This window comes from Syngnathus typhle, linkage group LG17 (genome assembly GCF_033458585.1).
Source record: "Syngnathus typhle isolate RoL2023-S1 ecotype Sweden linkage group LG17, RoL_Styp_1.0, whole genome shotgun sequence".
Classification (NCBI taxonomy): domain Eukaryota; kingdom Metazoa; phylum Chordata; class Actinopteri; order Syngnathiformes; family Syngnathidae; genus Syngnathus; species Syngnathus typhle.
The window spans coordinates 8,619,345-8,630,843 of NC_083754.1; the positions used below are offsets into that span (position 1 = coordinate 8,619,345).

At 43.8% G+C, this 11,499-nt stretch overlaps 1 protein-coding gene, 1 long non-coding RNA gene and 2 other non-coding genes across 4 annotated transcripts; 3 read left to right on the forward strand and 1 right to left on the reverse strand.

Annotated features, from left to right (window-relative positions):
- Positions 1–1,856: 1,856 nt before the first annotated feature.
- si:ch211-51c14.1 (protein kinase C and casein kinase substrate in neurons protein 2) lies at positions 1,857–8,696 on the reverse strand. Its single transcript, XM_061303468.1, has 10 exons — positions 8,284–8,696; positions 6,807–6,871; positions 5,141–5,297; positions 4,732–4,967; positions 4,475–4,630; positions 4,064–4,239; positions 3,190–3,310; positions 2,892–2,962; positions 2,735–2,814; positions 1,857–2,662 (listed from the first exon to the last, which is right to left on the reverse strand). The coding sequence occupies exons 2-10, from the start codon at positions 6,861–6,863 to the stop codon at positions 2,553–2,555; spliced, it is 1,164 nt and encodes a 387-aa protein (XP_061159452.1). The 5' UTR covers positions 6,864–6,871; positions 8,284–8,696; the 3' UTR covers positions 1,857–2,552.
- Positions 8,697–9,719: 1,023 nt separating this feature from the next.
- On the forward strand, positions 9,720–11,129 carry LOC133170493 (uncharacterized). The gene is made up of 3 exons (XR_009718589.1): positions 9,720–9,879; positions 10,404–10,509; positions 10,705–11,129. It is a non-coding gene; the product is annotated as an uncharacterized LOC133170493 (long non-coding RNA).
- LOC133171049 (small nucleolar RNA SNORD88) lies at positions 10,244–10,334 on the forward strand. Its single transcript, XR_009718675.1, has one exon. It is a non-coding gene; the product is annotated as a small nucleolar RNA SNORD88 (small nucleolar RNA).
- LOC133171050 (small nucleolar RNA SNORD88) lies at positions 10,550–10,639 on the forward strand. The gene has a single exon (XR_009718676.1). It is a non-coding gene; the product is annotated as a small nucleolar RNA SNORD88 (small nucleolar RNA).
- Positions 11,130–11,499: the final 370 nt, after the last annotated feature.

The window sequence follows — 11,499 nt, forward strand, 5'->3', positions numbered from 1 at the left end:
GCAAACTGCAATGAGAACATCATCAACAACCAGGAACAAGAAAGCTGTCCAGAGGAAAAAAAAAGATTGCTACCACTTGTCCACCTGCTGAGCACAAAAATATCCCACGCAAATCTCCTTCACTTGAATGCACCGCAACCAGGGATGGATCCCTGCGGACGACCACAAATGAGGCACAAAGAGCGAGTGTCACGAGGGTGCAGCACAACCCACTCCAGAGGACCAAGGTGTGTGTGTGGGTGCCACAAATGCCAAATTGTAAGTTAATTAATTAACAAAAGGGCAGCAGGCTTACACTAACAATGTGTGTGTGTGTGTGTGTGTGTGTGTGTGTGTGTGTGTGTGTGTTGGATCGCCAAAGTTTGATAGTGTGCACGTGTGTGGTTTTGTAAGTGTTTATGCAGGTTTGTGTCTCAGTGTGTGTAATTACCTGCATGTGACATGTATCAGTATAAAAGTTGCAGTCTTTCATAACTCAAACGATGACTAATATCCCCAACACGCACACACGCATACACACCTACACACACGAACACACGCATACACACGCACCTACACACACACACACACACACATTATAGGCGCATCATCATATATGTTACATGCAGCATTCACGCACACACATGCACAAACACACACATAAACACACACACACCCCTTCATTGACTTACTGCGAATGTAAGGAGTCACCCCAGCGAGCTCTGCTGCTCTCTTAATTACGGCGCCGCCTCGGTCGCTCACCGTCGCCATGGCGACGCAAAGTTCCGTGCAGTCGGTGCGTGAGAGATGAGGGAATAAAGACATTTTCCCATTAGGCCGTCAGCCAGCCTGCCGCCCCGTCGGCAAGATGCCGCCTCGCGGCCTCACTGAGGCTGTTGATGTCATAGCGCCCTCTGCTGGATAATGTTTACTTGAGTTTGTCCCATCAGGACCACCATACGGTAATTTCTGTTGTAGTAAGCAACGCTACAAAACACATCTTTTTTTTCCCAGTGCCATACTGTGCCCCTTCCTTAGAGGAGCAACCTGTCCGTAGGTCTTTCTAAAAAAGTATAGCATAGACAAAAAGTAGAGACATTGACATTAATACAATTTAAAGGCTTCAGTGGACGGAGGCCAAGAGGCCAGCAAAGTTGTCGCTGGCAGACAAAAAGAAAAACACGCACTCCGGTCATCAACTATGCTTGTCAGGCCTCGTGAACGTTCCCGCAAACAAAATAATTGAGGTGACGTCTCCATCCACTCGCCACTTGGCTGCCATGAAGCGGTGCACTTAAACAATTGTTTTCAAGGTGTCACAAGACCTTTTATTCATTTTGTTCACTAGGACGCTTCATCATCACAGCTCCTTGAGTGCAGCTCGCATTCCGGAAGCACTCAACTTGACAGGCACGGAGGCTTTATTATCAAGAGTGAGGCGACTCAAAGACTCAACTTTATTCATAGAGCACTTTAAAAACGCAAGTGCAATTGTTTCAAAATGCTTTACATAAGATCACGAAAGACTATTTCAGGATGATCATTAGCGTAAATTAAATCCGCATTTAGAAAGGGGAAACAAATTACATTTGCGACCTTGAGTGGACGTTTTTTGCTGTGAGGCAGTAAAAGCATCGACAGTCGTGTGTGTGTGTGTGCGCGTGCGTGCGTGTTGGAGCAAGGCGATTCGTCATCGTTGATGCAAGGCTGGCGGCCAAATGTGAACGTCAGAGGCACTCGTGAGTCGACTAGTGATGTCTGGATAAAGAGCAACGTTTGACCTGCTGTCACCCGCGTGGTGACCCTGAGTGTCTCTGGGTGCGTTTGCATGCACGAGTGGAGAGTCCCAATTGTGACGGCGCCATGACTCACACATGGGCGTTTCATAAGTTTATTTCCTAAAAAAAAAAAAAATAGTTGGGGGTTTACACACACATAGCCTAGTGGTTAAGACCAAAGCGGAATGCAACTTTCTTATACATAGACATTCATAAAGTAACAGATACGATTTATAGATATATATTTAAAGGAACACGTTTTCCAAAAGTGGTATTCCTTGCTAAACTAACAGCTTGGCACTCGTTAGCATCACAAATGTGCTTGAAATAATGTACCTTCATAACGTACTGTAGTAATGTGAATTCAATGATGTACATTTGAAGCGTCCATTAGAAACAAACTTCTATTGCAGCTTCAAAACGTTACTTCATAATGTACCTTTGTAGCATGCGGCCAAAATATAGATTCGTAACATATTTGCAACATACCTTCATCACACACCGTTTTTGACGTGATTTTGTGGTGAAACTTTGTGATGTAACTTCATAACACACACTCAACATTTGTGACAAAACCTAACTTCGGAATAGAACTTTGGAACGGAATTTCCTCATGAAAGGAAAAATTTGTGATCGCTATGGTTAATCTTCTAGAAAACAAAAATCGTAATCTCTGCATGTTAAAATGTTCACAGATCTTTGGCTAACAGCTACTTTTTTGTACAGCATTTGTTTTTACAAACCAAACATCCACAGGAGACAAATTATCAACTCAATTAAATATGATTTTTCCCACTAAACCACCTCCACGTAATTAGCGGGATAAAGTCCCTCCAGGCCACCGTCCTTCACCCCCCTACACCATCCTTGGTCGTCCTCTTCCTCTGTCTTCAAGAACTCTTCGCCTACAAAAATGATTGTAACGTTTTTGTTTGTCAAGCACAAATGCAAAAAACAAAGTTGGCAATGATGTTCACCAGCTTTGAAGGAGAGTTCATCCGTTTCCTGGCCGACGTAGTCATACAAGGCTCTCACTCTCACACCGATAATCTTTGCGCTAAAGAAAAATTTGTTATTGAACATTTCTTAATCATCATCTTAATGTCTAGTAATTTCTACGTTCAATTTCTTTACCTCTTCTCTAATGTTACTTTCTCTCCAACCACCTCCTTCCCTTTTTTGTTTTTTTTCTCAGGAATCCATTCCTGAACATCAATTCAATAACAAAAAAACAACACCATGATTAGCATGTTAGCATAAGTAAATGTTAGCTCACAACTAGCATGTTCTGCCAAACCCTAGAACATGCATTAACTTTATAGCTATGTGTTTAATGTTTGCTCGTGGAGGCTAATTAACCAGCTCATGCCTGTCAATAGTTTAGTGCGTGTGGTTCCCATTTAAAGGCTTAGCATTTAGCCTTGAGAAGCACCTGGAAGTGCGGCCAATCGGTGGGCATGCCGGGCCCGTGCGTGTTCTTCCACCACCGGAGGTCCTCGAGCTCGTCGATGGCCGCCACCGTCTCGCGTAGCTGGCTGTAAACTTCCTTTGCGCTGCGCAATGACAAAAACGAGAGCGATTGATGTTGTTGATCAACGTGCAGATGATGAATTATTAATTTCATTAAGTGCTGACCGGCATGTATTTATGAGCAGGGAGGAATTTTATTTTCCTGTTAGCCCGACACAGGTGGGAAGTTGGGAGAGCAGGCCGGTTATAAATGCTGCATTTATTTACATACACAGTGGTGCTTTTGAGTGAAGATCTTGAAGATATGCAGTGGTACCCTTGAAGTTCATTTGAATACACAGTGCTACCCCAGAAATTCATTTAAGATATACAGCAGTACCTTGGAAGTTCATTTAAATCAGTGCTTCTCAAATAGTGGGGCGCCTTGGGGGGCGCGGTGCTATACCTGGGGGTCGCGTGTGACCCAGGGGAACAGGCTTTTTTTTTGGCAGTACTAGATCAAAGTGTAATTGCGCATTTTCACAGCAGGGGGCAGTGGCGCTCTCATTGTTACTTCTGTGACGTTTGCGACAGTGCAACATTTTACGACTTACAAGACAAGTTAGGATAGTCACGGTGGGGAGGGGGGGGGGCGCGAATAGTTTTCTTCTTGCTAGGGGCGGGGGCATAACAGAAAATAATTGAGAAGCACTGATTTAAATGAATGACGTTTAATGTCAGCTACTTTTGAATTTGGGGGAGTTCCCTTGAAATACAGTGCTGTCTTCTGAAGTTGCACGAAGGTCTTTTGAATGAACAACACTCAGGATTTGAACAGACCGGGTGTGGCGGGCTACCTATCGTTGGCGGTGACGTCGAGGTGCTTGTTGAAAGAGAGGAGGGCTTGCTTGAGGAAGACAATCCTCTTGCGCTCCTCCTCCTGTGACTGCTCAAAGATGGCCTCCATCTCCTCCATGTAGCGAGGGGCGTAGCGATTGGTCTCCTCCAGTACTTTCTCATAGCGGGCTCGCACCTGACATACACATGGAAGCGCCACGCCCTTAAAAGGGACTTCTGGTGTACCAAAGCAGGGGTGGGGACACCATGGTCCACCGGCCACATCCAAAATGCTCTGTTCTCTCGTTTAACCATTTTGATTGATTCGATTATTTACAATAAATCGATTAAGCAATTATTTCATGAGACTAATTTGATTAACAACCAGCAAAATGGAAAAATGACAACGGGCAATTATTTTACGGCCTTACCTTGTGTGTCTCCTGCTGCACTATCTCTCGGTCTTCCTGAATCTTCTTCTGCTTGTCCGCCGCCATGTTCTGATTGGCTCGTGCCTGCGACTCGCGCTCCCGGGCGACATGTTCCTTGCGGCTCGCCTTGTGGTACGCCCGCCTGGCTTTGTCCAACTGATAAAACAAAAATCAAAATCAAAAGCTTTTCTTAACCTTTGTAATTTTCCACTGTTTTTTGATTTTTTTTAACTTTGAATATTGTGACTTCTGCTAACCTTTTTGAGGCGTTTGGTCCAAGGCTTCTGTGTTCTGGCATAGCCGGTCTCGGCGTCCTGGGCCTCCTTGAAACCCCCAAAGATCTTCTTGGTGAAAGCATCCTTCTGCCAAGTCCTCAGCCTTTCGGCATCCTCGGTCACCAGGGAGCGGCAGATGGACGCGTGCAGAGACGCCAGACGGTCAGTTGAAGACAGAAAACACTGCCAGGCCTTCAGCAGGGACCCATACAGGGGACCTGAGGAAGAGGAAGGTCAAACCCTGCTAAGTCTTTACAAAGTTTAGGTTTCAAGAAAATATCCTAGGCCTAAGGAAAGATTTTAGCCAGAGGGTAGGTTCTCATTCAGTGAATGTGCTGGTCTTGAGAGAAGTTTTAGTGACAAGAGACAGTATGAGTGGTGAGTAACTCACTGGAGTCCACGTGCGGCTTCCACTTGTTGCTCCACTCGCTTAGCTGCATCGCGTACTGACGTTCCACTCGGGCTCGCTCCTGGATGCATGTTGCCAGGTCGCCGCACGCCTGGAAGGTGTCCTCCGTGCGTCGTACCGTGCGCTGGTAGTTGCCAGGCTACAAAGACAAAGAGACCAGACCTTCAAAATCAAGTGTTCCTCATCTTGGCTGCGAATGAAAAGGTCAGAGTTCTGCGGGATGCCATTCAATGTTAAGACATTTCTTTCATGTGGTGTCTGGGTCTGCTGTTACTAGTGCAGCCACCAGAGGACGCCAAAAGTCACAAAGCCCAAGAAAAGAGCAAGTGAGGCCAGATTGTGGATGTGGAGCTTGGACGTCACAGTCCAAAGTTTCCTGGCATACTTCGAGTCTTCCAGCAGTCACCTTTTCATAACATCACAGAAAATTCGCATAGGATTGAGATAAATTATAGATAAACGTCCTTCAGAGTCTTTCAAATGTAAAATACAATGTGGCAATCCCATTGTCATTGCCATTGGTTTGTCTATTTGCTAGATTTTCTTCTCGTAGTCTGTTTTAGTAAGGGCTTCACAGTGTGTGTGTGTGTGTTTGTGTGTGTGCGTGTGTGTGTGTGTGTGTGTGTGTGTGCGTGCGTGTGCGTGTGCGTGTGCATGCGAGTGTGTCTTCCTTAAACAGAACCAGCTGAGGAATCTGCCGACGGGCCAACGGAAACAACACAGCCCAAAACCAGTTGGCAGATGCTAGCAAGCTAGCAGCAGCAGAGGTTCTACATTGTGCTTGCAAGGGATTCTGGGAAGTCTCGAAGGCTACCCTGACTAGTCCAATGCTAATAGACATGTTCTGGTGTGTGTGTGTTTATGTGCATGTTTTGGGCTCTCTTTGTGCTCCGCAACAATGCTTGGCAACATCACTGATACAAGCTATACATGATTTGCATGACTGTAGTGATTAACGAATGATAACATGCTAGTTGTAAGAATGCTAACATATAGCAGAATTATGTTCCTCTTTAAAAAAAAAAAAATAATAATAATAATAAAATATATATATATATTTCAATATATATGTTGAAATATATATTACTAATAATAAATAAAAATAAATAATAATGAGGATTAATAAAATGATAACTTGGTAACAATTGGTATCTAAAATGAAATGGAGTGTGCATTAAGGGAATGGCTGCACACTCAGGGAACAGGCGATGACTTGGAGGCACAGTGCTTCTTGTGTCTCAACTGTGAGCTGCATCCAATTAGTTTAGCGTAGCATGCTAACTGGAAACAAAGAAGGGGGAGGGGGGAGCCTCTCTAATGAATGTCACGTTGCCAAAAGCCAAACTATTTTCTCATCCCGCATGAAAACTGAAAAAGCAGGAAGTAGTTTGATTCTAACGTGATTTTGATTCAACATTTGTGTCACGTGAAACACAATCAGGAGCAAATCCTCCTTCCAGCTTCTGAGTCATAATGGCGGACTTCCACTTACGTTTCAACAAAGAACACCTTGTTAGCTAAAAGAGTGCTGCAGCCTTCGAGGCAGACGACACTTGTCATGTGTTTAAACTCCATTATAAACACACACGCACACACATATACACACGTCTGATTTTACTTTGGAAAACAATACTCAACATCATCTTACCATCCAGAAGCTGTGATTGTTCACATCCTCACGGTTGTTGGCTGGCAGCGTCGACATTTTGGTGCCTGTAGAGGAAGCAGTGTTTCATTAGTGTCATGTCACCTATAGCTAGCTAGCCAATCAAATCTGATGTCAATAAATGCCACTAAGGATGCATTGCTCAATGTGTCAACTGCTTTTAACAAGCTTAATTTGAACAAACAAACAAGTAAAAAAAAATCACCAAATCACATAACTCCAGTCACCCCAAGCACAATCATCCCATGACGTTAACTTTGCTAGCCGCTAAGCAGCCTGTCATGGCCGCGTAGATAAATCAGGTTTTGTTATATTCAAATCAGCCAATTTTCAACTCAGTGAGGCTAAAAATAGAACCGGTGGGAACGTGCGAGTAGCGACTTCCTGTCCAAATTCAACTTGATTCCCACGTTTGCTAATGCTAACATAGCATCCATCTTCCCAGCCAGAGGACCAAGGCTCTTTCCCCGCATCATCATATGCTCTGCGCCTCGCCCCGTTTGTCTCGCTCACGTTCTCTGGTGAGAGTGAGATAACCCCAACGGAGGTCATGAATTGTTGTGCATCTGAACCCTGACCTCCACTTCCTGTGTTGTATCGACAAGGCGGGAATGGAGTACAACTTTTAGATGGCACTGTTGCAGGTTTTAAGTCACCTGTTTATATTAAGTCGATGGGATACTGTATCAGGCCGAATTAAACACAAAAGCGGGTTGCTACAGCTCGTAGCATCATCTTTATACAAATTACTTGTGTCATCACTGTCAGCAATCCAACAGTAAACTGTTTTTTTTTTTAAAATAGACTCTTGTTAGAGTTGGTTCAGCTTGATTTACAGACCAACAGTTGACAGAATTATGAAAATTAACCAGGGAAGTGTTTTGCTACTACCTGAAAACATTGTAACATTTATGACACGTGTCATTACTTGACTTGTTTTGGAAGTGAACTAGTATGTATAAAGTCCCGAATTGGAATCTGATTTGGCATTCGTGCGTTAGACACCAAGTTGCATGAAACGGCTCATAAACGTCCTCGTACTTATATCGCTATCTTGTCATCAGACATCCAAGGCTAAATTGTCGAATTTTTAAAAGCGGTCTTGTTGCAGTTCAAATAGGCTTCGACACACAAAGCAAAGTGGCACTAATAAGCTTTGGTTTTCACGTCCAGAGGCCTCAACTTGAACTTTTTTTTTTCAATGCATGCCAAGTTCATTTTTTGCAGATGATTGCAGAGGCCCCAAATGAGACAAAAGTAGGGTAAGATTCCTGAATTGAATTCTGAACTTTCGGAGTAATTGAAAAAAAGTTCCTGTGGTGCTTCCCGGCAACCGAGCGAGCTCGAATCCCGCAGCCAAGCGGGCGTCACGTTAACTCCCCCCCCCCCCCTTGCCCCCGTTTTCATCTGTCAGACATAACTCAGCACACGCACACACACGGAAAAAACAGATACTTACTTTGCAAGTTTTCTTCTTCTATTTTGTCAACGTGGTCACTTCCCAGGCAATCTTTGACCTATTTTATTTATTTTTTTTAAATCCTGCTCTTGTCTTCTGGACTTTTACAAGCGGCGGTTGCACGGTGCCGCTCCCGATCGTCTCCCGTCCCTTTGGCTCTTTTGCGCTTGTGTCAGATGAGTTGGCCTCCTCTTCCTGCTCCCCCCACAAGCCGCCTCGCTCCTCCTCCCTCTGTCCTCTACCTCCTTTTTTCTTTCTTCACTTAGACCCTGCTTCTCTCTTTTAGCTCCTTAAACAGCTGCAGGACTCTCTTGTTCTTTGTATCCCGATTCTTGCCGCCTGTGAGCTCGCCGTATTCAACTTCATCCACAGTCTTTAGTTAGTGTGTGCGTGTGTGTGTGTGTGCGTGTGTGTGTGTGTGCATGTGCGCGTGTGTCATTACTAACTTTATTGCCCCACAAAAAAAAATCTAAAAGCAGCACATTTTCCTCTTTACCCCCTCAGCATTCCCCTGCAAGCACAGCTGGAAGACACATCCGGCGTGTGTGTGTGCGTGCATGTGTGTGTTTATGTACGTGTGAGTGCGCGTCAGGACCCCCTCCAGAACAAGTACAGGCGCTTTTTGGCAGCAGAAACTTTACGACAAACTTTTAAAGGAGCAAAATGATTCATTGTGTGTCAAAGGTCAGGGTCAAAAGAAGACCTTGTTTGAGGTGGCGTACTTTTAAGAGGTCCAGGAACTTTTCTGTGGGAGCCTGAGTATCTGACTGTCCATGGCTAAAAGAAGATCATGCTAGAGAGATAGTACTTTGGACACAATGGGAGGTACTTTTTAGGGGTTCCGGAACCTGACCCTTTGGGGGTAAGGGGCAGCATAGAAACATATCTGATTGGCAACTTTTAGTTCAGGGAAGTACGAGTTAGAGACTGATAGTTCCTGGAACTCATGTTTGTGTCTGGTATTACCTCATGTTATGTAGCTCTCGTGCAGTCTGACCGTGTTCCAACTTGCCTTGTAGTAAGATGGCTGATGCAGCTGTTGCGTTGTAATGCCGCCGGCTGGAAGCAACAGTCAACAGACGCTAATGCAGCCGTTAGTCATCCTGCCATCAAAAGCCTACAACAAGACGGGACACACTGGGATGTACTGTGGTTAGCATGTTAGCAGACATGAAGACAGGAGACACCGCCTTTCAAGTGGACTGTTAAATGAGAGAAAAGTTGATTATTGCATCAAACATAATGCAGAATGAAAATGAACCGCGCCGGGTGGCAGTACTTGAAACATAATCTTTATATTCATTATATTAATTACTCGTGTTGTCAGTTAATCAAAACCAAGTTGTCACTATTCATTAATATTGTAATAATAGTAGTGAGCGTCTCATGTCATCACCTAATCGACGAGGCAGTGCTGAAATGAACTGGCAAATTAGTGAAATGGGGTTTTGTTCAACCGCTTTGCAGTTGCAGTATGCCTTCCGTCCACGCGGTGGCAGTGCAAAAGAAGAATGTGACCGGAAGCCAGTAAACGAGCATAAAATCGAGTTGCCGAAGATGATGCGTTCATTTTCATTCGACTCTCGGACGTACGAGGTGGTACTCATTTTTTAATCTCAAATTATAAACTGAATTTTCTGATATTTAGTGCATGGCTGCAGTGATTTTGCGCGTCGTTTTAAATTTTAAGTGCCATTTTTTCTTGCACTACTTTCACGCTCTGTACTACCGTTTCAGCCAAATTACACTTACGTTACTACTCTTTTACAGCTAAAGCACTCCAATGCCCGTCATGGATTAATCGGCGAGAAAATGTTAAATTGGCGCATTTGTTCAATTTAGTCGCGTTCCAGTAGGCCTCCTGGACACGTGGTTAGCTTTCCAGATGCCTAAGTAGCTACTAGCTAACGCGACTGTTCTTCAAATGTCAGTAGTTTTCTTTGATTTTGCACATTTAAAAATGCTCCTGGGATGACATGCACTGGGCTCTGAGACCACATGAAGATTCTGTGCAACTTTGGCCCTGACAAGCCAGAGTTTCTGAGGAGATTAATTGGCAAAAGTTATACATTTTATGACCACAACCTCATTTTAACTTCTGTTCTTTCTTGTCTTTGTAGATCACCACTTGAGATCCTTATGGCATCATCCATGTGTGGACCCACCATGGTTGGGCATCTCGGTGGCCTCTCGGGGCTTCGCAAAGCTGGTCGTCAAGAAATGGAGGTGATATAAAATAATGAGTTTTGTGTTTTTTTTTTATACATTACTTCTGTGATGGATTGCACTGGGCTCAGAAATTTCCTGTTGATTAAAGTGCTGCTCTGCTCTTGACATGGCAGAGTCTGAGGATGCGTCAAATTCTTATTTTTTTATTTTAAGTGGGTGATCTCCCTGAAAGATTTCTTTTTTTTCCCCCAGGTTCACAGGTGATTGGTCAAACTAAGAAGGATTTTGGAACATTCTTGTGGACCAGAACCTGCCCACTGGAGTGGACATGGCCCCGCCTCCCCTACTGCGGTGCACACGTCCTGCCCCCCCCACTACTGGAGATGCAGGTCTGGTGGTCAGACAAGTTGCTAGTGGTCAGGCCCACGTGATGGGTACTACATGGGCCGGGTGCTGGACATTGCGAGGATAAGATGGCAAATACAAGCGGCAGGAATGATTGGCCAACACCTTCCCACTTGTGGAAATGGACGCATCTTGTCTAAGATGGTCATGATTTTTTTAATGCATTAAATTAGTTTAATGTAACAGTTTTGACATTTAAGTTATTGAATTAAATGATTTATTTTTTTATACTTCCTATTTAAGTTGGTAATAAAATTAATTCACTGTCTAAATGGAATCTCCTTTTCTTTGCACATAAATTCATCTACATATGTCCTAAATGAACTGTGTAGCAGGAAAAAAATGAAAATTAACCAAATGCTATAATTACCATTTTGAATCATTTCAATTAAGAATCAATTTAGAATCTTATTGTAAATGTATTTTTGGGGAGGGGTTTGAAGTGAAACATTTGCTGCGGTACTATTTCAAATTAAAATTTGCCTTCATACACATTTGAAAATAATTTTGATGGGGTATGTGAGTCAATAAAAGGAATACTTGAGGCTATAATTCAGTCCCAAATTCTTAAATCCAGTTTGGCTTAAAATGTAGCGCAGAAGTTTGCAGCAAAAATGTGCAAGTGTATGAATGAATGAAAGG